Below are 27,991 nucleotides of genomic sequence, written 5' to 3' on the forward strand. Positions count from 1 at the left end.
ATACACATGAAAAGTACATATTTGTTAGTGACAAAATGAGGGAGTGAATAAACTTTCCCTCAGATGTTTGTGTGGATGTCTCAGAATAGAAGTGAGCCCTTGAACTTCCTGGCCACCAGGAGTCTGGTCAGTCTTTGGCCAGCAGAGTGACCATCGGGAAGCTGCTAGTTAAGCCAGCTCGCCTCCCCCACTGCTGTATGTGGTGACCGCACTGAGCCCGAGACCAAGCTTCACTCAATGTCAGTAGCCTGATACAGTGAGAACCAGCTTTAAGATAGGGCTTGTTTGTCTGATTGCAAAGCAGTATGTGACTGTTGCAAAATGGCACAAAAAGGGTTCAAAACAGAAGGAAGAAAAAGGGAGTGTTCTAGAGAGAAAATGAAACTTCTTGCTCTTAGTGGTAACCATCCTAAGCCTCTTAGCACAAGTCACATGGTTTCCCACACCGGCGGGGCCACCAGAGGGCAGCACAGCTCACATTCTGCTCAGCACCAGCCACACCAGCTTTGCAGGCTGGGACGTGATGGACTGTGCCGACTGGGTATAGAGGAATGAGGAGCTGTCGCTCCCGCTGCCCTCTGCCCTTTAGCTCCCTATGCCTGGGCCCAGGTGTGGGTCAGCGTGGGTCTGAATCCCATCCGGGCCATTTCCCCACTCCTTGATCCTGGTGGAGGTGATCATCTTCGATTTTCACTGGTCTCATCTGCAGAATGGGGATTGGAATATTTCTTAACTACCACAGGAATTACATGGTGCAAAATGTGGCATCGCTTGGAATAGTGCTTGGCATATAGTCAGGGCTCCCCAAGAGCCATTGTCATTATACCTGGTTTTCTGACCTCAGCTGAAACCTCACTTTAGGGGAGCTTTCTCTGACCCCTTGGGGTAAGCCAGAGTCCCCAGCATTGGCCTCAGCAGCTCCGGGGACCTCTCTCTATGAGTCCTGATAACTAACGCCCGAGGCCTCGGTGCCGCGGACTGGATATTGTTTCCCTGCACCTCCTCCAAGAGCCAGCCTTCGCCCTCTGAGCGCCAGGCTGAACTGGGGGCCAAACCTGGGAACAGCAGAGGCTCTCACATTCCAAGAACACTTAGGTTTGGCTGCCCCCAATCAGTGCAAGCCTGAACTGCCGCTGCTGTACATCAGAATGTTTCCACATGTGATTTCAGTTCCTGACCTTACTACAGACACCAGAACTGCTAGCTCATATCACAAGAGCACCTTGGGCCTTGGCTCAGTCGGTGACTTACGGAGACCTCAGAGCTAGGATTGAAACCCACAGGCCCGACCTGCCCAGGGGTCCTCAGCTGCAAGTGCGTTGGCATCACTAGAGGGCTTTATGAAAACTCCTCCCACCTTCTAGTAAGTTCTCAGATGAGGCTGATGCTGCTGGTCCACACTGATCCCTTTGAGAACCACCACACCACACTGCAGGACTTGCCGCCAACATCCTGGAATGTATCTTCAAGGACAAAGTTGTTCGCAGACCCAGGGTGACACTGTACCAGTGTCCAGCCCTGCTCCCCCACCACCCCACTGTGTCCTCCATTTTTCCATGCTCCCTAGCTCTGGACACCTCTGGTGACTCCAGAAGGCCTGAGCTGGTCCAGAGCACCACACCCTGTGCTCTATCTCCCCCTCCCCGTCCTGCGTCCCTCTGTTGCTTCTAAGGTCAGCTGCTGGAGTGACCCAGAAGTTAAGTCATCCATGCCCAAAAGGCTTCCCAGGTCTGGAACCAGCTGCTGAGTGTCTGGGCAGGCCGGGCAGGGTCGGGCTGCCAGGCTGAGGGCAGTGGTGGGCAGCTGGCCGACATGTACTGCTGGGAAGGTGTCTTGCAAGACTTACAAAGGCACCCGCAAGCTTCGTGGGCCCAGGAAGAGGGAGGATTTTAAGCTACTCAATCTGTGTTTTACCATCCTAATTAAAACTCCACTTCCTTCAAAAACTTGCCTTCTTCCCTGGCTCCTTACTGAGAATAAAATATGTAGGTTTCATTCTGCAGCCTGCGAACGCTCCACCTGCCTCTACCTGTGCACTGCCACAGGTAGCAAAAGGTTATTCTGGGACTGGGGGGGGGGGGCTCCCAGCAGACCAGGAGTATGGGAAACTGAGGGACAGGGCACCGGCAGGAAGGGTACACTGTCACCCATGCGGGGGTGCTGTGGTCAGAGCCGGCTCTGAGGAAGCCAGAGTCCTCCCAGCCACCCTTGAGCAACCTGCCATCCTGAATCTGGGGTTTCTCCACTCTTCCTGTGAATTGCACGGCAGGCACCCCTGTATGTGCTCAGCGCTTTTGTGAAGCAGTGAGTGTTTGAATGGGATCCCACAAAGTTTCCCACTCTCCAGTTTTTTAAAATTCTACCTCAAGACCTACACAAAATGTGATGTCTTAGGGATCTAGCTCAGCAGGATAAGGTCGTGTGTTTGATCCCTGGTACCCCCCAAAAAAAGTGGTGTCTTCACTTAGCACTCCAATTAGGAGAGACTGTCTCTCTCGATTCTTCTGCTCACGTCACCCCTGGCTGCTGATACTGCATGGATTCTGCCTTCTAAGCAATCACTGCCAATGTCATGTTAACCCCACAGTGTCAGACTCCTGGTGGGTTTCCACCAAGCATTTGAGTCACTGGCTTCCCTGCTGGGAAAGATGGCGGGCTTCGAGACATTTCCCTAAGCAGACACCCCGGCTCAGACCAGGGGTTTCCTCAGTCCGTGGCATGGAGTAGGGGGCTGGTGTAGTTTAGTGTATGCTATGTGTTTTCTACTTCTGCACTAAAAACAAGGCCCGTGGTCCTCATGTAACATCTCTGCTTAAGCAACAGCCTGTTTGCAAATTCAGTGTTGCTGTACCTTTGCATGATGTTTCATAAAATAGATTTTAAAACAGAATGAACGTGTTCAAGGTCCTAAATCACAGGACAGATTTGGACAACTGGGGTTGCTTGCTAGGTTCACAAAGCTTCAGTTTCCTTTTCTCTCCAAGGAAGATGGCCACAGTGATCTCTAACAACTCCTGCAGTTCGCAGATACACAGTCGTTTTCTGCGCATGAAAGCCGCTTCCTTTTGCTGATGAATAATTGAATTGAAATGTAAATGGTTGGCATCCTTCCAACAATCATCAGTGTTGGGAAAATGAGACTTTAAGAAAAGGCCGTCATCTCATCTCTGATAATTCTCTTAACCCATTTGTGCGTCAGTTTACTCAGCTGCAAATGATGATACCAACAGCTGCTAGGCCTTGTTTTTTTTTTATTTTTTTGGCCACTACTTTTACAAATGGCAGTTTCTCTAGACAATTAAGTAAGGTAACACAGGTATAAAATACACTATCAGCTACTAGGTGTTACCAGAAGGTAAGGCATCCTTAGTTTACGGTGATTTATTGTTAAGGGATATAATTGATCTTTGGAGGCCAGAGGCTCTGAAAGTAGGATTTGTTCCTTAGTCTTCTTGATATCAAAACAGCAATGAACTCCAAGGGAAATGTGATAAACGTGCCTCCCTCTCTCCACACCTCCTTTTGTCCTCCCAATCTTAGCTTTTTCTGCCTAGGGGAAGATCGGCCCTCGGTGCCCCTGCATTTGGCTGGACCTCTTGCCCCTTGGTTGGCATCGCTTGCTCTCTTTGGAATGAACTCACCGCCTGTCTGTCCTGTCCACTTGTCCATGCTTGTAATAAGACACAAGCTCCTTTGAGAAGCTGGATTTAGGAGATATTGGACACACAAGATACACTGCTGAACCTGGCAGCAGGGCTGAAAGCATGGAATGCCAGAGAGGGTGGGGCCTCTGCCAGTCCGCATCCGGCAGCTGTCCTCTGGTTTCTTCTGGCGTGTGGGTCATCACTACAACGCAGACAGGAGAGAACAGAGAACGCGCAACAATACTGAGGCTTCTGAAATCTTTACAAAAGGTTCCCCAAGTCCTAATTGAGATAAGGATTTTCTGGCCTCAGGGCAGCCACAAATGCTCTGAGAATCATCAGCCACACACAGGAACTCAGGAGAGATGCAGGACCTAGAGCTAAGGGGAGCCCGACTCCTAGGAGTGGAGCCCAGGAATCTGTTGGCACAGGGTCTCAACAAATTCTTGTGCCTGCTAAATTGTAAGAAGATAATTCTGCATTACTCCAATGGCCTGTGGTACCGTGATGTCCATGCAGTGGGCCAGGTGCAGTTACAGATAATATCAGAGTAGTGGCTCATGTTTCCAGGTCTTTACTTTCTTCTCTGGGATTTTCCCTCTTTTGCCCAGAAGTTGAAGATCCCATAGAGACCAGTTAATCTTCACACAGCTCAACAAAGTTTGCAGAAATGCCCTGGACATTTTAAAGAGCAGGGATGAGGAAATGGAGGAGCTGAACCTTTGCCTCTCCTGTGTCCACCACCAAATTCCAGTCTCAAGAGAGCGATGCCAGTCCCCCTCTCATTTCATGGTTTTTCTCCCACTCAAGTCTCATTCTGGAACAAGTGCCCAGGATGCCCTAAGACGACACGCTCTCCTTCACCTAATAACCTGTGTCCAAAGCCCACAGTGTTGCAGCTATCATTACTTACTGCGGGCCTATATTTTGAGAAATGTGTTGCTATGGGATTGAGTCATGGTGTGAGCAGCCTGGAGTGCACACATACACCCAGATGCTCTGGATCAGTCACTCGGTGGGGCCTCTTGATGCCATCACGACCAGATAAATACAAAGATGGATGAGGTTGTATTACCAGATCATGGGGCAGACATTTTTCCCATCATACAGGGGATCAAGCCCCTTTCTATTCCCAAACTTAAAAGACATCTCACTAAGTTTTTGGTTCCCTAGTTTGGGCTCTAATCAGTGATTCTCCTGCCTCAGCCTCCCAGCATGCTTGGATGATAAGCATGCACCACCATGCCTACCATGCCCACTGGAAGACAGTTTTATAATAAAAATTGTTTCATTGCAAAATAACAATAAAAGACTGTGATATAAGAAATGCATAAACAAGTAACATGGTAATATATTATCATCATCAAATATCATGTATGTACTATCACTAATCTGTGTCTAAATTAGTCTGTATCATGCACCTTTACTCTCCTGGCAATGCTGTGGCTTGGTTTCCACCAGCACCGCCATGACCACGTGAGTGATGCATGCTGTGACCACATCACTGGGCACTGGTGTCATAATCTTATGGGGCCACCAAGGTACACACAGTCTGGCATTGACTGGAATATCATTGTGTAGTGCATGACTACTAAATTTTGGCCCATCCCTTCCTACTAGATTTAAGGGCTTAGGGAAGGACTGCACAGGACAAATCACAAATCATGGGCTCTAGGAGGGCAGCTTAGCTTTTGGGGTGTCCTCAGGTCCAAGGATGGGGAGGGTGCCCAATGGGCATTAAGTGCTACCAGTGAGCTGAGCACTCACGGCCTCAGAAGGAGTAGGAGGTGGTGGGAAGGAGCCAATTGGCAGGTAGCACTTTGCCTCTGAAGCCCGGAACCCAGGTCCATTCCTACAGCTTTCCAGGCCTTACTTCGGTCACCTTTCCTAGACTCGCCATTAGGAGTTTGAACTGTAGACGGAATAAGCGGTCCAAGGCTTCCCGCTGGGGTGAGCGTGGAAGGGGAAGGGTCTGGCCTCCAGGGACACCTGAAAGGGAAGAGTCTATGGAAACCCTTTGAGGATCAGGACAGATGTGTCCTCAGGGGCACTGGGCCCTGTTCTTCCCTCTCCCCCTCAGCTCCAGCCCATCCCAACAGGACCAAGGGCAGATACAGTTCATATGAACAACGCCCTCCTTCCCATGCCCATCTTCCTCCTCTTCCTACTCCTCCTCCTCATCTTCCTTCTCTTCTCTTTTTTCCTTCTCCTTGTCCTCCTTGTTCTTCTTTTTTAGTTCCAGGGATCAAACCCAAGGTCTTGTGCATGCTAAGCATGCAGTCTACTACTGAGCTATATCCTCCACCCTGAAATTCTTTTTCTTCTTCAGCATCAGAAAGATACTTTTAATTAAATAGTTGTTAAGATGTAAAAACACACTTGTGACACACTATCACTTCGAAATCAATATTTTAAGTATAAATTCCCATAAAGCAGGCCATTAGATTTTTATCCTTGCCTTCTACTTCCTGTGATTCCAATAGTTCTACTGAATTTCCCACAGTGCACCTCTGCTTCTTGGCAATGGGGGGGAATTTGCAGAGGTCTCCTTGGACAGCCATAATGGGCATCGGGAATGCAGTGTCTCCTGGTAACAATCACATTCTTCATGAGCACAGTGCCCTGTCTACTCCAAGGACGAGATGCGAGGTGCACTGTGGACCTCTCACAGGTCTAATCCTTCCTACCCTGCGGAAGATGTGCCATCTGTCTCTTCAAACTATGGAGAATAAGCCCCCATTCGCCTTTGGCCATCTTGCTCAGAGATGTGAAAACACATTTTCTACAAGGTGGAGAAAGGCAGCAGGAGGCAGCCAGCCTGTCCCAGCCCTGGAGCAAGTGAGGCAATTGTGACAGCTGTTTCTAAGACCAGCTGAACCTCTGCCATTTGCGTAGTATTCTGAAGATGCCAACAATTCTTCCCTTTCTTTGCCCTTAATCCAGTTTAAATTGAGTTTCAATTTTGCATCTAAAAGTTCTGCCCAACTGAGAGGAAGGATTAAAGTGGGGATCAGAGCTGGCTAGGTGGGATTTAACAATGAGTGGGGTTGGTTATTGAGTCCAGGAGTAACCTCATAGGGGTAAAGAGCAGCGTGGAAGGAAGCTCTTAAAACCTTGTATCACTGGGGTACCGTTGTTTACCAGAGCTTGGTTTGAGTGTGTCCCCAGAATTTCATGCACTGGAAGGTTGGTCCCCAGTGTGGTGTTATTGAGGTAATTGAACCTTCAAGAAGTGGGGCTCAGAAGAAGATAATTAGATAACTGGAGGCAGTGCCCTAGAAGGGATTCATCTAGTTCTTGTGCCACCATAATGACGGTACCCACCATGTTGTGATGTAGCGGAAGAAGGTCCCCACCAGGTCCAGGTAGATGCTGGCACAACATTCTCGAAAACCCAGAAATGTGAGCTAAGCGAACCTTCTTTCTAGGAATTGCCCAGCCTTGGATATTGTATTGTAGCAACAGAAAATAGACTAACACGGGGAAACGTTTAACTGGTAACTTGGGAATTCGTGTTTCCTATTAGTAAAAATGTCCTAAATTGATGTCAAAATGGCATCGAGCAGAGCTTCTTTGTCTCTTGAGAATCATAAAAGCCTGGTGGAATGCCCTTCTACTCAGTTATTTGGGGGAGAGGATGGAGATTCTGGGTTGGCTGCTGCTCTTCTCTCACATCTGTCCCTGTACCCAAGGGGCCAGCCGTCCATCCTTGCTCCATCCCAGTACCACAGTCGATCACCAGTAGATCCGGAGGCCAGTGAAGCACCCATGGGCCTTGGAGTTTGGCCTGGCTCCCAGTCCTTACTCAAGACATCTGAATGTGATCTCTTCATTCTAAAAATGAGCTGCTGACAGCTACATGTGAAATCATTACTCACAACTAGTGCCACAACAGGCTTAGAGGAAGTATCTTGTTACAGATCTGGAAAATCCCCTGAGTAATAATCCTGTGCAGGAAAATTAACAATTTTTCTCTCTGGTTCTGAGTATTTTATAAAGTGGCTGGATCATCTTGCTGAGCTGGGACCTGTCCAGATATAACTGTTCTGACAGTTTGTGAAACCATACGTATGTGCCATACGTTCATGCCATTGAGTATTTCAGAGGATTTGCTCCGTTCTGTTTATAAAAACATGCACAAATGAAGCCGTGTGACAATCTCTCACTCAGCCCTAAGATTAAATCACTCGTAGATAATCAAATGCAGTCTCAAATAACATCATAAAAAAGGAGAGGAACTTCTGAGTCACTCAATCCAGTTGCTATAATGTGACAGTAATTTTGCCACGATGGAGGAAAAAATATCAAAATTACAGCATTGTGACACATCTGTTTGATTATAACTTTTCCCATGAACATATTCGATACACATCAATCCCTGATTGCTAATACGCTATCTCCGAACACAAAAACAGCGTATTAAAAGTAATAGTAAATTGGAAGAATGGAAAATTTAGTTTGAGAGATGACTCCTTTTGTAGGTATGTGATGTAGAAGTATGACTATATGCAGCTAATCAGACACTCCTGGCGTTCAGTTTAGGTCCTTCAGCGTTTCTGTACCTGCTTGCGGGACCAAGGCCTGGGGAGATTTTGCTAAGTGGTCTCACTGTGCACTGATTACCAACTTTTCTGAATGCAGCAAGAACAAAATGCTCATGTACTACATGTTGCATGAAGTGGCTTTGTTTCTTACAGATAATTAGCAAGGGATGGCAGGAGCCTACAATTTACCAGGAGCTGCTCCCCCAAGCCTCAGAAAAGCCTCTGGAGTGGGTGGAGTTTCAGCCATGCATACCTCACTGCACTGCTGCTGACAGGGCCTAGAAAGCAGCCCACATGGGGTTTATATCTCAGGGCTAAATGCCACACTGAGCTAAAGCATTGAAGGACAGGAGAGGGAACAGACGATCCCTCCCAATCCCGGGATGTTGCATTCCTAGCACTCTCAGGTTATTTTGAGAATACTCCGGGAAGCGCGAAGAGCTGGCATGGTCAGGGCCAGCTGAATAAATGTCCTACAGCCCAGTGTGACCTTCAGCAAAGCTCGTCCACTTCACATGTCCTCTGTCTCCCAGGTGTGGTGGCAAGGGCTTCTCTTTTCAGATCAGTGGGATGTCGTGGGTGATACAATCCCGGCACCATCCAGTGCCACAGCCACACACAATTCACTTGGCCCAGGAAGAGGGTGGTCATGAGAGTGACGATCAGGCCTTCCTGGAGCGGTGACTCCCCACCCTCCCTGAACTCTAGAAATCCAAGCTAGAAGTTACTGAGGAAGTCAAAGAAGGATGCTTCAGGTGGCCACACTGTCATAGTTTGGATCCAGAATGTTCTCCAAAGCCACATGTGTTGGAAGACTTGGTCTCCCACTAGTGGGGCTGTTGGGAGGTAGAACCTTTAAGAAGTGGAGCTCACCGGGAGGAAGTTAGGTATTTGGGGTTGTACGCCTGATGGAGGTATTGGCGCCCTGATCTCTCCTCTCTCACATTATTACCCAGTCGGAAGTGAACAGATCTTCTCGCTGCTGCCATGGATGTATAATGTGCAGCTGTAGGCTCGGACACCAGGGTCAAGAGACCCTGAACTGAAACTCTAAAACTATGAGCCAAACCACATCTTTTCCTGTATTAACTTTATCAAAGATTTTGTCATAGTGATAGAAAGCTGCTTAACATGGTGACTTACACTTATACAACACCTGGGGTACTTATTATGTCGGCAATCCAACCTTATAGGCACTGGTAGGGGTCAGTCATCTGTACCAAGTCTTGATTTTAGTAGTTGCATGAGCTTATTCCCTCCCACATTATTGTTTCTGAAGCTGCTCCACAGAGGGCTAGCACTAGTCCAGGGTTTGCTTTCTTCATTGTGTCTGGGTTGCTTTTTATGCATGCAACTGAAGGAAAGCTGTGGGCCAGAGGAGTAGCCCAGGTTTTCATTAGTTGTGTTCATGACCTTTTGCCACTGTTTTAGTCACTTTCCTTGCCACTGAGACAAAATACCTGACACCCACAACTTGGAAAAGAAGAGAGTTTTTTTTGGCTCATGGTCTGGGTCCATAGCTCACTGGACCTAGGTACAGGACAGGACGGCATGGTAGAACGGTCTGCTGGAGGAACATGGCTCACTCACGGCAGCTAGGAAGCACAGAGAATGAAGGGAGAGGCCAGGAAGACAAACAAACCCTTCCGACACACAGCCACTGTACCCGCCTGACAGGGGTGTTTGGGCTCTTACATTACAATCTATGCTTCCTTTTGTAGTTATTTTTTGCATATCAAGATTATATAAAAGCAATAAAATTGACATTCCTATATTGGCTCTTGCTTGTCAAATTGTCCCAGCACTATGTATTGAAGAGTTTGTATTTTCTCATATAATTTCCTTAGCATACTTGAGGAAAACTGATTAATAATATATTTGTGGGACTATTTCTGGACTCTGATTTGTTCTGTATGTATATGTGAGTATCTTTTTAAACTCAGTAGCACAATGTTCTGATTATTGGAGCTTTATGTCCTAAAATAAGGTAACGTAAGATACATGTTACTTTAAGGTACTTGTTTCAGTTTTCCATTTCCATATAAATTTAAGAACCAGCTTGTTCTTTTCTGCAGAGACACCTGCCAGCACTCGGATTGTATTATTGTGGGAACGGCAGAGACTAACAGCACAGACTCTGGGACCAGGCTCTTTAGATTTAACCTGGCTTTTGGTGGCAGTTCACGACTTGCCTAATGTCTGTGTGTTGGTTTCATCATTCACTAAATGACAACAGTGGTCATATCCAGCCTGCCAGCTGCTTCAGAGAATTAAACAAGCTCTTAGCTCAGAAAAAGTCCCTCCCTGGCATATAAGCACGATGCAGGGTGAGGTATTACTTTTTAGAGTTTGATGTCAGTCAGTATAGTCCTTGATCATATCAAAGCACATGGCTCCAGACTGGAACTTGGCGAAGTGCGCTTGAAATAGAAGCCGAAAAGAAGAGGCAGGGATGGAGGAGGTGGTGGGGTATCAGCTGCGTTTCCTAGCAGGGCACAGGAACCTTCCAGAGACCAAATGACTGTCAGGTTGGTGATTCTCAGTAATACAAAGTAAGCAATCGGTCTGACTCTTCTTCACGCGAATTTTCCACATCAATGATGATTTTTATTTACTTTTATTACTTTCAAAAAGTAGCAGAAAAGGAGGCTTCTTAGCATCTGATTGGACACCCTAACAGCCGTGCGGTTGAACAGCACTGTGGTTCAGGAAGATGATGGTTTCCTGCTTAACTGGAGACAGGATTGCTGGATGTTTCTTAATATAGAAAAGCAAAGAACAAGCCACTGAGGCGCGAATTCCCCATCAGCTGGTAACGCATGGAAGCCAAACAGCCCTTCAGTCCCAAGAGCTGTCCCTTCTCCACGAGGGCAGTCAGTCTTTCCAGGTGGACTGATTATGAAATATCCAACTTTAGGGACATGAAGACAGCACACAGGTTAAACTCCCCTGTGGTCCTCAGGAGTCCGGGCCTCTGGCATGCTGGAAGAATTCCATTTCTTGGTCCGAATGCTGAACAAATGAGTGTATGCATTTTGTGAGCCATCATTGAGTTTTACTATGGAAAGGTATTAACATTTTTGTGTAAAGCAGTTAATTTTTAGGAAATCTCTTTTATCCAAATACAGACAATTTTAGGGAGCTTTATGAGTTTTATAGATTTGAAAAATCTATAAAAATCAGGTTGGGAAAATCGATGGTTGTGTGATGATTGAATGAAACAAACCCTTTCAAAGAGCAACAAAGAGAACTGCGTATTGATGCCCAGGTCCAGGGTCAGCTGACATTTCTTATGCTAGAAACTGTTATCCGTGTTCCTGCCTGTTCTGTGCTTCTCATGCCTTTTCATGGTGACTTCTTATGGTTTTTGTCTTCACAAATAGTCACCTTCCTAAGGATCATCTTATTTTATATTTAACTTGTCAACGCTTAGCACAAGGAGAGGCACAGACCAGATGCTCCTCACCCATCTGTTGATGGGTTACTGAGTTCTAGTCCCGGAGTTTCCTGGACCTCACAGAATCATAGGACCACAGGGACAAAGGTGACTGAGAGCCCATCCAGCCAGTCTGCCATCCCTGATGCTGGGCACAGTGACCATGCTGGCCAGCACATGTCTTAAGGATGCTTCAGTCTGGGTATATGCAACTATTTTCTACTGTAAGAATATTTTTATGGGGTCCAATATGGAAGTTTCTAGTTTATGTCCACATTTCTATTTTCTGTATCTTTTATAATATTTGAGAAGTCTTTTCTCATTTAAGGACTTTTAAGCTCATTCTCTGAATATCTTCTCAAGTACTTGTATAGCTTTGTGTTTTAAGTATAACTTTGATTTTTTAAATTAAAGCTTTTTTTTTCTGGCATCAGGGATTGAACTCGGGACCTTGTGCTTGCCGGGCAGGTGCTGTGCCTCTCAGCTATATCTCTGGCTAAACTAAAGCTTTTCACCTACCTGAAATTTTCTCTGGTTATGGAGTAGAGACCTGTTTCTTCCTGCAGGACAGCCATTTGTCCCAACAACACCACTTCTCTAGACCTGAAGCGCCACATTCATCGTACAGCGAGCGCCCTCAACGTCTCACAGATTTATTATCCAACACTTTCTTATTCTATTGATTTGTCTGTTTCTCAGCCAAACTCAGGCTACTTGTTCTAGATTAACAATATTTCTGGAATTAATATGACAATCAAAAACAAAGCCATATAGGGTTGAGAAACATTAATTAATTGAAAATTAGTTCATCAGACAACAGCAACAAGTTACGTAAGATATAAAACATGTTATAAAATTAAGGAATTGAAAAGTACATACATCTTAAGATTTAATACAGGTATGTAATGAGAAATTTGGCAAGTTATATAAATACATAACATCAATATAAACAATACCGAGGTCATGTGATGTTTGGTAAATAATATAAATATTAATGCAAATTAATGCAAAACATCTGACTTTACCTGAAAAATGAAGGAAAAAATTATCTGTCTTCCTAAATATTTCACCTAATGTAGTATGCCTTGCACAGAAAACTAGAATTTGCCATGCATCTTCATGCTTTTAAAACAGGCTTTTAAAAATACTTGCAACAATAAAATATTGATATGTTTAGTGTGCAGGGAAGCTGACCGCCGCGCTGGAATCCCGACAGCACTTGTGCAACAGCCTGTGGACAGCGGAGGAAGTGCTGGTGCAAGAGGCCTTTGAAAGCCTCTTAGGCAATGTCAGCTCGCTCTTGCGATGTGTGGCTCTTTTTCTGATGGCGTCTCCTGCACTCTGAAATGCCACCTTCGTTCCCTGAACCACGTTAGATTCACACTGGGCACAGCCATTTCGGGGTGATGCATTCCCTCCACCCCACTATCCGTCCACGCAGAGGGACGCTGCCACTGTTGGACTAGTTTCAGGGCAGAAAATCTCCCAGGCGTCGTGATTCTGTCACTTTAAGTATGTGTAAGTAGAGCCCTAGAGGTCATTCTTAGGAACGATTTTACACTTTCTAGTCTTTACACATTTATGATCTTTTTATCTCTCTAAGGCTCAAGCATAACAGCACTTTCTTTTGTCCCTATATTGTTTTTATTTTATTTTATGATTGATTGCTGGGGATTGAACCCAAGGCCTTTGCATGCTAAGCGCACGATCTACTGCTGGGGTACACCCTGGCCCAGGATGCACAGTATTTTGTGGTGACACTGGCGCTTGACCTTGATGTGGGAGGGGGAAGGGTACTGAGCTGATGGTGCAGGAAAACAGGGCTCAGTAGATTCTGCCGAGTGCCTGTTACCTCACCTTTACAATCCCCTTGGCACTGGCCTTGTCCAAGGCAATTCTACCGGAGACTGCAAAGACATCAACATTCCAGTTTAACTGAGATGCACGGCAGGAAGGGGAAGGACCATTAATACTCAAGTCCAGGCGCCTCTTGGAGTGGCTCAGAATGAATGTGCTTCTCCTTCTGGACGAGACTGGTGAAACTCAGGGGCTCCCCCTCCTCCCGAATCAGGCGGGAGTCTACCATGATACTGGGAGATGCAGGGTCCCCTCCAGCCTGTGCTTCCCTGTGCAGTGAGGACCACAGCCCCCACATCGCTAGGCTGGAGTCAACATGCAGCGAACGCACAAATGGGGTGCCCAGCACCACGGCCCCCTGCTCCATTCCCCATGGCCGGAGTGAATTCTCCCCGCCCTAACCCAGGAGAGTAGCTCTGCTCAGAAACAATTCTATGACAATTGTTTTTGAGTAAAAAATAATTTAAAATGGCAAAGACAGCGTTTAACCTACTCACAGAAACAGACCACTTACAAACTGTATTAAACATGCATTCTAATTTTGATGACATCAAAAGCACCTTGACAGTAAAATAATCCCCACTCATTCTGTAATATTCAACCCAGTTCTGGTTCTCCTTCTCAGAACCGGCGTTGCCCCGCGTGGGTATTTAAGTCGTGTTCCTTGTGCAAAGGCTTGGAAGGCACTGGGAGGCGCGTCTGCAAGCCTGTGACCTGGCGGAGCTTCCCAGCGGCCCATGTTGTTTTCCGCTGGAGCTCTGGAGACGCCGGGGATGCGGAATCTCTGGACTTGGGATCCTGGCCTGGTGAACGTGCTTTTCAGTGATCGCCACCCAGCCATCAGCCTACAGCTCTCACAGAGCTGCCGGTTCATTCCTAGTGTGTGTTGGGCAGACCTGAAGTTCTTCATTGCCGTTTGACCTCATTAAGTAGCAAAAAATGTGCGTCTATGACTCAATATAACAAAAGATATGTGTGTGTTGCCTGTGTGTGTCCATGCTGGGTTATGTGGGTCCTCGCCACAAGTTCATACCATACATTATGAATATATGTGTATAATTTCTTTTATTATTTTCTGGAAGCTTTATGGTTTTGCTTTTAGAGTTAAGTCTGCCAGTCCATCTGGTATTAATTTTTGTATAGGTTGTAAAGCAAAATTCAATTCATTTTTCCTTTATGGGTTTCCAAATGTCTCTGAACGATTAGCAGAAAATTCCCTCCTTCACACTCAACTCTTATCATAAATGACTACCATATGATTTATTAACCAAATTGATGAAACTTGGAGAGTAAAAGAGAGCACTGCTGATACACTTGTCTCTTGGGTAGCTGCAGGTAATGGGTCCAGGAACACCCCTGTCCCCATCATCCGTTCCCCTTGAATACCAGACTCCAAGGAGGCTCAAGTCCCGTGCATAATGTAGCATAGTATTTGCAAACAATCCATGGACATTCTGCCGCATACCTTCAATGATCTCCAGATGATTTATAATACCTGATACATAGGAATGCTAAGGAAGTAATTGTCTTATTATACTATTAGGGAGTAAGGGCAAGAAGTAAAAGTCTGTAATATTCAGGACAGATATACTTTGTTAAAAGTATTTTTATTTATGGTTGAGTGAATGTACAGATGTAGAACCCAATTTAGAGGGCCAGCTGTAATTTCATTAGGATAAAAGACATAAATAGTCTATTTTAGGCAAAGTGGAGTGATGTCACATTCATCAGAAAGCATCAGAAAGCATGGTCCACATTACGAGGAGCTACTTCGAGGCTCTCTGCTCTCCATTTCTGACCATCTCTGTCCCCAAACTGCTCTATCTCCGCAGCTTCAGGATAATCTTAGTTCAGTTCTATTCTCTTACCTGATTCTTCTTGATCTTTGATATGGCTTATGTCTAGATGCTCCCCCACAGCCTCAGGCAGTCATAGCTGTGCTTTGTCAGAGGTGGCTGGATCTAGAGTGAGTGCTGCTGGGATGGATTCATGGTGCAATGCCAGGATCAAGGATATGAGCGCCCTATTTCAATAATAATAATAATTTACCTGCCTTAAACAGCCTAGGTAAGATATGAGGACAGAAAGAGTTGTGGTCATCCCCGGCTGCTTTGCTCCTTTCTGTCCGCCGTGAGCTGCTGTTTCTCTGCAATGCCTGTCTGCCATGCCACTCTGCAGGGGAGCCAGCTGATTATGGACTGAAACCTGTACAAACTGTTTTTCCCTTTAGTTTTGGCTGTCAGATATTTTGTCTCAGCAATGAGAGAGAAGTAACTAAGACAGACTTTTATAAAGTTTTATACCTATTAGATCTACTCGCCATATATCACTGAAAGGCAGATAAAATAAATACAAAAAATAAAACTGTTATGCTTTTGGTTGGGATTGTACTAATTCTATAGGTTAACGCATTTAAAATATGGACTCATGACCATGATACAGCTCTCCATTTACTGAGACCTTCGTTGCCTCCTCTCTCTGATGTTTATGGTTTTCTGTGTAGGGTACCTAACATCTTCTGTTGGATTTATTCTTAGGAACTGGAATACTTTTTGATAATGTTGTAAGTGGTATTTAAAACTTTTTCTATGATATTGCACAGAAATATAAATAGCTTAATAAATTGAACTTGGAACCAGCTATCTTATTTAACTCCTTTAAATTCCAAGTATTTAGATTTTCCATGAAAACTGACCTATAATTTCTCAAGGTTTTCTCCCTCTTTCACATCATTATATATCTCACTTTTTCTGGAGCTGCTGTATCAGCTAGGATCTTTATTAATTCATTAGGGAGATGGTAGGACAGATATCCTTGCCTTGTTCTCAAACTGCAGACTGATTTCTCCTTTCTTGGCTTTTGTCGTTTCATTCTGAGGCAACGTTATTGCCTGCCTGCAGATTTAGAGTGTCATGTTTTCTGAGGCAGCTGAACCTTCTTCCGGCTCTTTTGTGTCTCTTCTGGTCCGTTTGGTATTTTTCATGCTTTTGACTTTGGCGTTTTGTGTGCCATCTTTATCTCTGTGAAGGGAACCAAAATTAGATTTAACTATCTTAATGACTCCTCTTTGGACCTTAGTAGATTCTTTCTGTCTAAGTTCTATCAAATCTGCCTACTCAGCTCATCTGTTAATGTCCTTTTGAACTCTTGGATTTCTGTTTGATTCGTATTTAAATAGATAGTGTCTCTTTTAAGCCTAAATCATTTGCTGAAATACTTAATCTCATGTTTTGTCATCTTGGTCCTCGAAAACAGTTGCCTGGTAATTTGTGCTGCTTCCACCTTTGGAGCCTGTGCATCTGTTTCTGAATCTGTTATCTTTGCTGGTTTTCTGTTGCCAGCATCCCTCGTCCAGTGCGCAGTCTTCCGTTACAAGTTGGATATTCTATTTGAAAAGCAGACTGTGGAAATAACTTGAGGCTTGGGGTAAGTAATCTTCCCCGTGAAGACGAGCTCTGTTCTCTTCTACCATGAGACGGTGGGGAGCAGTAGACCAGGAAGATGTAAGTGCAGCTGCAGACGGGAAATCCTACCCAGTGCAGGGCGCGGGGGAGCTGCGCCTGCTCCCCAGAGCGTGGCTCTCAGAAAGAACAGAAGCAGAGGGCTCAGTGGGCTCCACACCTGACTGCTCCAGCACTGTGCACCAAGCCTCGAACACCCCAGAACCCGTGATCCTCTTCTGCTCTGGCAAATGCCCTGAGACCCAAGTGGCCACGATTTCCAGCTTTGTCTCTCTAGATTTCCAATTGCCCTTGGCGCGGTAATTTCTAAGATCCCATTGTCTTTCTCTGCCTTGGGCTGATGTTTGTTTTATTTGGGGTTGTTTGTTTGTTTGTAGCTGTGTTCCAGGGCCCGCACTAACTAGCTTACCACCATATGAAGTCTGTGTTAGTCACATCAAATATGAATTGGGCAAGATTGCTGCTCTGGAATTTCAGAATTGCTTTGACCTTCAGCAGTCCATGCACGGGCTGTGAACCTGTATGTTCATATATGACGAAAGGTCTGAGCAAGGTTTCTCGGGCCCTCGGGATTCAGTTTCTATGTGAAGGTTTTAGGATGAGGAGTATTCGCCTTCCATTCCCTTAACCAATACCTAAGACAATGAACTTAAAAAAGTTGGCTCACAGTTCCAGTCCCTGTTCTTGACCTCGGGGGAGGATTCCAAACAAAAGTGACAGAGAGCATGTTCACCTCCTGACTCCTGAGAGATATGGGGGTGCACTCCAAGTCACCTGAAAGGCTCCCCTCCCTCCTGGGGCCTGCACTGGGAAGCAAAGCTATACACGTGGTTTTGGGGAGGACACTCCCAATTCTAACTAGCAAGGAGCCACAAGAGAAGGGTGACAGGAATCTGTGATGGTTGCTTTTGTTTGTTTGTTTGCTTACCGTAGAAGTAAGAGAATTTGGACTATGGCAGGTGCTCCTAAGTATTTGTGGGGTCAGAGATAACAAAAGTGGAAGGAAAGCTTGCAAGCAGTTTGCTAAAGTTGTGGGGGGGCTCTTTTGCCATTTGTTTTTGGAGCCAGTATCTTGCTCTGCAGTTCAGGCTAGCATTAAACTATGAGCCCACGCTAGCCTCAAACTTGTGGTAACCCTCCTGCCTCAGCCTCCTGAGTGGTAGGATTACAAGTCTGAGCCACTTCATCCAGCTCTAGTTTCGTTTTCATCTGTGATGTCCTTTGTGATCATCAGGACTGTCAGGCTGCCCTGGTGTGGCTGTGGCTTATCTGTGATCAGAGAAAAAAGAAGAGGACCCAGGCCAGTCTGGCTTGCAGAATCCAAGGAAGCTTTATTAGATTGTGATGCTCACCAGCAAGGAAATTCAGCAGTTCAGTTCCATTGAAAGAAGCCCACATGACAAGGTTTCCTATTAATACAGAACTTTCCACCCCCAACCCCTCTACACCACTGCACAAGGGGTTCCTCTCCACAACAGCCAAAAGGATGCAAACTGGCCTTTGTCAAGAAACTCGCAAGCAGTCAATTCATAGCGAGAACTCTGCACTGCCTGTTGGCTTGGCAGCTTCTCCTGCTCCGTTGTTCTTTCTGTAGTCCTTTACCAGATTGGATGGTCAGACCCCCACTCCTCGATCCCATGACCTCACACGAAGTACACAGCATAGCTAAGGCGGAGCAGCCAGGGGTACGGGCTGTAACCCAGGGGCTCCTTAACCAAACTATGGAAATACAAGAGGGCTGTAACTGAGTACTCATCCTGTGACAACGGACCACAGTGCAGCGCAAAGCAAGCTGCCTTCATCACCCTTGACTGGAGCGCTTTCCTCTGTGTTGACTGCATATCTGTTTTTAATTCTCCCTTCCAGAGCCAGAGTGGCTTCTGACATTCTAGCCATACAATAAATGGCACATTCCCGTGTTACTGCCACGAGGGAAACTACTTAGAAACTGTTACTCCGAGTCCATTTATTTGAATGGTGCATCATTACTTTTCTTAGGTCAAATGGATGTCACCTCTTTTTGGCTTATTCTAATTCCAGAACAGTTTGATTTGGGGAAATGTCACACTTTTGCCACAGCTATCAGGAGAGTACGGCGTGTTCAGAGATGACTATACTGTCAAGAAACTGTGCCTCTGATTTTTGTTTTTCTTTTTTAAAAGCTTGATGATTTCAAAAGCAACCAGTGGGGTGTTTTTCCCCTTTTCAGCATGAAAAAGGAAAAATAGATGTCTACGCCAAAATACAAGTCTGTCAAAAGCCAACAGAGAGGAACTTACAAAGGAAATTAAAGATTTGTTTCTGGTTAGTTTCACTGCTCAAGATAAATGAGCACTGCCTCTATGCCCGGCTCAGGGAATAAAGCTCTAAGCTTGGCCTTGTCTTTCCAGAGCCTCTCTGTTCTAAGGGGAAATTATCCTGCCAATGAACAGGGGTAGATCTAAGATCCTGTTCTTAATAATGAAAATGAAAGGGTGATCCACAGTGAAATTCACCTCCTCCAGCAACATGGCATAGGCTACGAAGCCTGCTGTGGCGGCCGCGGCCTCCGTCCCCTCTTCATTCACATCTATAAAGGTCTTGTGGATAATTTTTGATACGTGAAGATCTCTGGCTCCTGACATACCAGACAGATCTGCCTTGCTGCGACTAAAGAGATCCCGCACCCCAAGGCGGGTGAGGTTGTTGTTCAGATCGTAGCTATCCTCTACTTTGAACCTGGGCAATTTGATGTTGACCTCCGTGGTCTCCAGACTCTGGGTCCACTCACGCAGTTTTTCCACACTCAGTTGTCTCTCAATCTAGAATTAAGATGAGGCAAAAATAAGCGGAATCAGTTTTACATAAGCAAAACAATAAAGCACTCTTTAAATGTATGGACTTGCAATAATCATTACTATTAGTTTTCACTCATGTTTTGTGGCAAAAAAAAGATTGCATTTGGAGGGTTGCATTCCTGTCTGGTGGCTGGTAAACCAGGACAGAGCGATGTTCCATGTCACCAAGTTCAGGGACTTCGGACATAGGTCTATCGTTTGTCCACCCAGTGACCCACCTACTGGTCCCTGGGCCCCCAGCCCCAACCTGCTCATTGTCCGCCCACCCTGCTCTCTACTCATGCCTGCATTCCCTGAGCCCGCCATCCCTCCATGCATTCTGGACTCACTAAGCCCCTACCATCCTGGATTATTGCAACAGGCCACGCCAGCTTTCGCTCCCCTAACTGGTTGAGTGGTGTGAAGGAAAATTGCAAAGGCCTCTGTTTGTTTTGAAGCCCAATAACTCTTAATTCCATTATAGCTAAGGTAAACTCTCATCACTTTAGCACTTTAGTAAAACTGTAAATGGCAGATATGTACTAGACTTAGTTCCTCATTTAAAGGGAGCAAATAATTGAACCGCCTTATTTAGCATTGCTTGAGTGTCAGGTGAATTGATATATACAATATGCTTGGCACATGATAAGTGCCACCTAATATCAGGTTTTACCATCATAACTACTGTTACTTTTGGACCAGAACACAGCCATCATTTCATTGTCCTGCTGAGTTGATCCTCCTTACATAAAACTAGAGATTTTTACTTGCAGTGAAGGAAAAGACTAGTACCCAAGAACAAGTGGAAGAAGGAGCACATTGATGTTAATATGTGTTTATGTGCAAATGACTAACATTAAACTAACATAGAAAGTCCCACTGGGAAGGAGAGGGTGAAACCACATCACAGGGAAGGATCCCTAAAGGAATACTGTGATTGTCACAATTTGCCTAGGTTTAAGCCTGGCATGGGATATCCTAGGCTTTAAACTAAACAAAGTGGAAACAACATACAAAACTTGTGTTAGGAAATAGGCCCAGCATAGGCCAACCAAATGCTGACTTGGTACATGAGTCTTTTTCTGTGACGTACCTAATGGAAATTTAATTCACAATTCATATGAATTGTGGCAAGGATGAACAGTATAATAATAAGTGAAGCTGTAGAACAACATAATTTGGAGTTGTAAATCTTTTACCTCCATAAAACAATCCTTGGTGTATCACACTTTCCTTTAAAGTTAATTCAAAAAACTTTCCATGAGCTGCCTCTATCCAATGTTACATTTCATTTAAATCTTCAAATGTTCCTCATCTTGACTACGCACTGGCAGTGCATCCTGAAGATGTAAATGAAGGGTCTCTGGCCTAAAGGTGCAGCTCAGGGGTAGAGCACTTGCCGAGCATACACATGGCCCTGGGTTTGATCTGTACCACCACTGAACAATGATAAGGATAATCATTATCATCGTCATTATCATCAGCAGCAACAGCAGCATACAGGAAAAATAAAAGGAAACCCAGATCGCAAATCTGGGGTGTCAGTACCTCCTCCAGACCTGTGCCGTCGTCACTGATCTCATCGGGCAGCAGAATAACCATGCTGATCTCCTCATCTGCATAGGGCAGCTCCACCAGCTGGAGCCCAAGGTCCTCGACGTGGCCGTATGGAACGTTTGCCTTCCGAGACATCATCTTCACTGTTTTTGTGTCTTTCTGAATAGATTTTTTAAAAACCACTAGATGATTCTTTCACATTCTTTTAGAGCAAAGAGCAATTTTAAGTGTAACTCCGTGGTACAACGTATGTTTAGCATGGGGGAGGCCCTGGGTCCCCAGCATAAAAAGGAAGAGGAGGAACAGGAAAAGAGGAAGAGAAGGAAAACATAAAGAAGAAGGAAAAGAAGAAGAAAAAGGGAAGCAAGGAAGAGGCAAAGATGAAGAAAGAGAGGAGGAAGAAGAGGGGAAGAGGATGAGTATTTTAGGGCAGTTACATCCCCTTACCTTACTCAATTTGAATAGCATATCGGTTGTGTCATCTTTCGTGAATTTCTCCCGCCACATCCCCTTGAAGTAGATGGCGTTCACCAGCACCATTTTACTCATGTCATCAATCACACCCGGAGCCAAAAGTTCTGGAATTTTCCCTGAAAAGATAAAGTGCACCTTTTCAAAGCTCTCTGTTGGAATTCCAGATGATCCCATGGCACGGAGTGTGATTTGAATGTACACTTTTGTTGGCGTTGTGGCAGGAAGGCCTAACTGGGAGGATTCTCGTTTGTATAAGTCAATTTGTGAGGCAGACAAGGATGAGTATAAACTTCCCACAAGGCCACAACAGTTTAAAACAAGCCACTGTGGGCTTTGGGAGTGTAGTTCAGTGGGTTCCATCCCTAATACTATAAAAGAAAGAGAAAAGCCATGAAAATAAGCCAAATGTGTTCAAAGGATAAAAACAGAAGAATTCTCCTTCCCTAGATCATGGAAAAACAATGAACCTTATTTTGTGAATGGTCATTGCTATGGTTTATGCCCAGATGTGCCCTAAAGCCTCATGCAATCAGAGGTGGGGCTTTTTTAGAGGTGGCTGGGGCTGCAGTGTGAGAAGCTGGGATTGAGGGTGGGTGGTTTCTAAATTAGTCCACTGGTTGGCTTGGCACCCACCCTAAGCCAAGTACCTAACTAGAAAATAGAGGGGCAGAAAGAAGCTGCTCTTGTTGCTTGCTTTTCCCGCCTTCTGCCTGCCATGAACCATTTCTGCAGTGCCTCTGCCACGTTACCCTGCCTCGGAGTGAGATGATTACAGACTGAAATGTCTACAAACTGTGAGCTGAAATAAACTTTTTGTCCTTGGACTTTGGGTGTTTGGTATTTTGTTTCAGCAATGAGAAAAATAACTAAGTTAATAACTAACTTTTCTACAAGAAAAAAATTCCTTTAAAACATTGACTTGAGTTACTCGTAAGTGACTTCTTTGAATCTATCCAGTAAATGCAAATAACGGAAAGGCAGCACAGTCATTTTACTGCTCCAAAGGCTCCCCCGTAGCCATGTGCACTGCTCAGGACAGTTCCCGAAAGGTCGGCAGGGGCTATCTGTGGAGGTCAACTCACATGGCAACTACCTAGAAGCCAGGGCCACTAAGTAGCTAACTTGCTCCTTGCAGAGACGCAGTCCCACCCATCCCTCTGGGTGTATTGGACAAGGTATTGGCAGAGCCTACAACTGCAGCCGTCAGTGAATCCCAGTGTCCTAGATCCTGTGAAACCCGTGTTCCGTTTGTGTCGGACACAGCCATTTCTGACCCTTTTATTCTGCACTTATTTTTGGCTCAAACTTTCAAATGTACTTTGGCAGAATCTAGATGAAGAAAGGTAAGGTGTGTGTTTCCCTCTCATGGAGGGACAGGGTTCACAGAGGCGACAGCACCTGATGGTAAATGTGCATGGGTCAGGGAGTGGGAGGCTGGGGAGGGGGGACAGGATGCGGGCACAGAGGTACACAGAGGAAAGGAGCCTGTGGCTAATGTTCCTGCTGCGGTTTGGGTCCTTGTCCCCCAGAGTCCCGTAGATTGGCTCACACCCATGTCACTAGTGTGAAGAGGAAGATCTCTCAAGAAATGGCATGGTGCTGGATGTAGTGGCACATGTCTATAATCCCAGCACTCAGGAGGCAGAGGCAGGAGGACTTTTGTGAGTTTGAGACCAGCCTGTGCTACAAAGTGAGCTCAAGTCCAGCTTAACTGCATAGTGAGACCCTGTCTCAGAGAGAAAGATACAGAGAGAGAGAGAGAGAGAGAGATATGGCATGGTGAGAGGTACTTAGGCCCCTTGGCATGTGACCTGGAAGGGCTGTGGGATGCCTGTCTGTTCCTCTCTTCCATACCTGTCTGTGACAGAAAGAGGCCTCCCTCCTCTGCCATGCTCTTTCACTATGATGCCCTGTGCCACCATCATCCCGTCAACAAGGCCAATGAGCATGGACAGGAACCAAAATAAGGTTGTTCACTCTGGAAGCTGATTACCTCTGGGGTGCGTTACAATCCTGGAAAACTGACCGATACAGGCTGCCCGGTACAGATGCCCAGCCTCTCACCTTCTGTCTTTTCTTTGACCCATTTGTTTATTGTTTTTCTCGTGCTTTCAGTGTCATTCTTAAAATCCACACTGACCATTTCAGCACCATACATTTTCTTAGTTGATGCCAAGAACTCCTATTAAAAAGACAAAACAAAACAAGCGTCACGAGAAATCCTACTCATCTAGTAGTGTCCAGGGTAGCAAAACCCTGAAAAGTAATGGAAATTGTCCCGAAAGGTTTCATGCAAGTATAACACAAAAATTCTTATCCTTACCCTTATTTAAAAATATGATCAAAAACATTAAATTTACTACCTGCACTATTTTTAGGAGTACAGTTCAGTCATGGTACGTTTAACTGTTATACTTTGTGTGTGATATAAAGTTGTTTTTGAACACTGGACTGACATTTTCAGAAGTAAGCAGATACTGATTGTACGTGGAAGTGGGTCACGTGATTCACTCTGGCTTTCCTAAAACTTCCAGAATCTCGGGCACGTGACTGTAATCCCAACTATCAAGAGGCCGAGGCAAGAAGATGGCAAGTTCAAGTCCAGCCTGGGGAAATTAGTGAAACCCTATCTCAAACTAGGAGGTAGCTCAGCGGTAGGGCACTTGCCTAGCAGGCACAAGGTCCTGGGCCAGCCTCTCGGAGGGTAAAGGAACAACAAATAAAACACAGGTATTTACTGTGAAGACATCTTTTTACTGTAAAGACTACAAGTGAAGCCACCCCACTGATCAGTGGGCACGCTGCCTACTGTATGCTTCATTGTGTATTGTTTTTGTGAATGTTAGTAAACACTGAAGTTGACTTCTAGGACTTCAGTGTGCTGGAAAACAGTCCACACTACTTAGCTGAATTTATATTATGAAGTGCAAAGTACTTACCGCGAGGAAATCATAGGTTTTCTCTCCATATAATCTGTTGGCAAGTTTCAGAACATAGGAGGCTCTGGGTTTATTTAGTTTTGCATTCAGGCTCTGAAAACTTGAATGAACATCCTTAACCGTATCAAAGTGAAGAGCCTAAAATAAAGAGAACACCTCTTTCTGAGAACATTGCTTTTGAAATTATAAATAAATTCCTTGGTATTTGCTACCACCAAAATAAATTACTGTTTTTATTTCTAGTTCTTGATTCCCTTCCTCACCATTATATTAATTTATCATTATCAGAAGAAATATAAAGGAACCCAGGACTTATGACTTGATGAGATGTATTAGGTGTAACATCAGAAACTGCATTTTGCCACTTTTAGTAATAATTATAGTTTCACACACGTGACGGAACATATCAATCACTCTCATTTGTGGAACCATATTATATGTCTGCTTTCTTCCCGCCCAAATAAAAAATAGTGTATTTATATTCTGTATCATATATAATTTTATGGAGATTGCACATAAATAAATACTAAAAAATAAGACTCATCCCTGATGCTGGGCCACGGAGGTATTATGGACTGTGGGGTTCTTGTGGTTCCCTTATCAGCATCCCTGACTCGCTATTTAAAATCATGCCTTTAAAAAATAAAAAATAAAAATAGAGTCATGCCTTTGAGCTGAGCATTCTGGTGGAAGCTGAATTCCCTGTGTATCAGCCACAAGCCAAGAGGCCCTTCCCAGGTTCCTGGGGCTTGGGCTGCTTCCTGCTTCTGAGACACAGAAAACAAAACCACCTAGTAACCTAAGTCCATATCCTTTGGGGACATGGAATGTTTGCTTGTCACGGGGATCCATCTGTGTTAATGAAGCTGTGAGGGAAAAAAGCCCTTACAAATCTTCTTTTTGAAATCATAAATTCCTGGAACCCCTCAAAACAGGAGTTGCGGTAACCTTGTGAGAAGTAGCTAAAGCATCTGTGATTAAATACAAGTGGATTTTGTGCAAAACCGTCCATGCTTTCGCATCTGCACGCTGAGCACGGTGCTTGGCAGCTCAAGAACCTGAGTCCAGGGGTGCACCTTCCTAGGGAGCAGATGTGGTAACAAGCATGGCAGGAGTGTCGGGCAACCTTCCGCTGTGGCCCTTTTTCCTAGGCCTCCAGCGCAAGCTGCTGTTCCTTTCTGGGGGTCAGAGACTGTCAGGTACCACCCTGCCAGGACTCAGTCCGGCTCCCAAGCTCAAGGCCTTCTGCTCTCTTTCTCCAGCTCCCCTTGCAGAGACCCCCCGCTGGCCCACAGCCCTCCTGGCTACGCTGAGGGCAGCCATAGCATCCTCCATGGGACACCAAACCCACAGTCACCAGCACCACCACCTGCCCTGCTGTGGAGCCTTCTCCTACTCTCATGCTTACAGGTGATGCTACAAATCAGACATCATGTGTGAGGAGCAGGCAGCCACCATGCACAAAGCAAAATCTAGAAACAGCAGCTCAAGGGCACGTGGAGGGTCAGAGAGGGCTGTCACAGAATCTCTGGGACAGAAGCAGCACCTGCGGGATCCTGCCAGCTTGGTCCACTACTGTACTCTCAGCTAAACAAAAACCAGTGTCCGGCACATAGGAGGTCCTCGGGGAAGACCCAACCACCAACATGTGCCTGCAGGCAGGGGGACCATTTGTGGGCTTTTCTCAGCCTCTGCCCGCCATGGAGAGCGGTTGGGCACAGTTCAACAGCGTTGGCAAAGCACAGTGCAAGAGCTTGAAGGTGCCAGCTGCAGCTGCACCTTAGCGGGGAGCAGGGAAAGAGGGGCCACTTCTGTTGACCTTGGAGAGCTGTGCTGCGGTTTCACCTCGGGTCCCCAGAAAGAGCATGCCCATGGCTGACGAGATGCTGTAGGGAGAGATGAAGATGTTCCCCGTGTGGTTGTCATTGCACAGGAGGCGGAAGATGTCCAAGGCGAAAGCGGTGTTCGCTGTGCTCAGCTGCTCCATGGCGAAGACTGCTACACACACAACACAGAGGCCCGGGTGACTCCCTGCCCTTGCCCCCAAATCCAGCAGCTGCCCAGCGTTCCCTGCACCTTTCTCCACCAGTGCCAACCCCCTGGACACACCCTGGAACCTGCACTTTATCTCCACTTCTCCAAGAGGGCAAGAAGTCGCTCCCTGCCACAAAGGTGGGGCTGGACCTGCCGGCTGCCTTGGAAAAGCCCCCAATCCCCCTAAATTTGGAAGCAAACTCGGCTCTGTCCCTTTGGTCCCAGGCCCTCATTCATTTAAGCAAGGGATCCCTTGCCCGTGTTTACCCGAAGCCCAGCACTTATACTAGCAAATCAGAGCAACCCAGGGTACCAGAAAATCCTGGCAAGCCACAGTGCCGTCAAATAAACTCCAGCACGGGTAAACTGGAATCTTCACGGCTGTTTTCCTTTTGGGGACTCAGCAGAGGTTGCTGAAGCTTCAGGGGTTATGGCCCAGCTGCCTCGAATGCCCCCCAGGTGTCCTCTGGGCCTTGCACAGACAGGTGGTGTCTGCAGCTGGCCACCACGGCCCCATCTGCATCTCTGTTCCCAGAGCCTTAATTTCCCCTCAAATGCACTACGGGCGAGAAACCGGTTGCATGCTCCCGGGCTGAGTGCCACAGGGATGGCGCGGTGGCCCAAAGAGCGATCCCGGGTCAAGGGCAGCCGGGCTGGAACGAGAGAAAAGTGCCTGGACCTCTGCGATCCAGCCAGCTGCGCCACAGCGTTGGGGACCCGTGTTGGCTCCGCCCCTGGGAAGCCAGGCGGGGCGGGGCGCGGGGTCCTCCCCGCGGAGCTCCCAGCGCTTACCGGATGCTCTGCACTGGCGCTCTGCTAGGCTCAAGACTGGGAAGCGCCTGGGTCCACACCTTTATAGGTTGGTGAGGGAGGGAGTGGAAGGGGTCAGGCCGCACTGGGCAGGCGGGGCGGGGCGGGGCCTGGCCGGGCGGTGGCCCTCTCCCGTGACTTCCTTGTTGGTGAAGAAAAGCAGGGGTTTGCAAGGACTCTCTGCACAGTGCCCTCTTCAGGGCGTCGGGTCTTTTCTCAGTTGTCTTTCTGCAAATTTCTGACACGGCCCTAACCCACTGTGCTTTTCTAAAGGGCACATGGCTGAGATGGTATCAGGCGTGGTTCCTTTTGAACCCCATCTGTGTTAGAATTGGGGAGAGCGAATCTGGGGCCTCCTGCATTGGAGAAGAAAGGGCCACCAGGATGAGGTCAAACAGAAGCGCTTTGAGCACCAGCTT

At 46.2% G+C, this 27,991-nt stretch overlaps 1 protein-coding gene across 4 annotated transcripts; it reads right to left on the bottom strand.

Moving 5' to 3' along the window:
• Positions 1–18,253: 18,253 nt before the first annotated feature.
• Positions 18,254–27,702, bottom strand: Serpinb1 (serpin family B member 1). 4 transcript variants are annotated; one of them, XM_013147652.3, is made up of 7 exons: positions 27,555–27,702; positions 26,548–26,726; positions 24,729–24,866; positions 23,854–23,971; positions 21,763–21,905; positions 21,307–21,474; positions 18,254–19,743 (listed from the first exon to the last, which is right to left on the bottom strand). In XM_013147652.3, exons 2-7 carry the CDS (start codon positions 26,713–26,715, stop codon positions 19,345–19,347), a joined length of 1,134 nt encoding a protein of 377 aa, XP_013003106.1. In that variant the 5' UTR covers positions 26,716–26,726; positions 27,555–27,702; the 3' UTR covers positions 18,254–19,344. The 4 variants fall into 4 exon arrangements, with proteins under 4 accessions (XP_013003106.1, XP_003461113.1, XP_013003112.1 ...); XM_003461065.5 differs by having other exon boundaries at positions 26,548–26,723; positions 27,555–27,692; XM_013147658.3 differs by lacking the exon at positions 27,555–27,702 and adding an exon at positions 27,076–27,418 and having other exon boundaries at positions 26,548–26,723.
• Between the last annotated feature and the right edge of the window lie 289 nt (positions 27,703–27,991).

The sequence above is a fragment of the Cavia porcellus genome, unplaced genomic scaffold, assembly GCF_034190915.1.
Source record: "Cavia porcellus strain 051 isolate PalLab524CR breed Dunkin Hartley unplaced genomic scaffold, mCavPor4.1 scaffold_13, whole genome shotgun sequence".
NCBI classification, from domain to species: domain Eukaryota; kingdom Metazoa; phylum Chordata; class Mammalia; order Rodentia; family Caviidae; genus Cavia; species Cavia porcellus.

Coding starts and splice junctions, on each gene's coding strand:
- Serpinb1 (XM_013147652.3), bottom strand. CDS start 26,715: ATGGAGCAGCTGAGCACAGCGAACACCGCTTTCGCCTTGGACATCTTC. Junction 23,972..24,728: donor AAACCTATGATTTCCTCGCG/GTAAGTACTTTG, acceptor TCTTTTTAATAG/GAGTTCTTGGCATCAACTAA. Junction 21,475..21,762: donor TGCTATTCAAATTGAGTAAG/GTAAGGGGATGT, acceptor AAATCTATTCAG/AAAGACACAAAAACAGTGAA.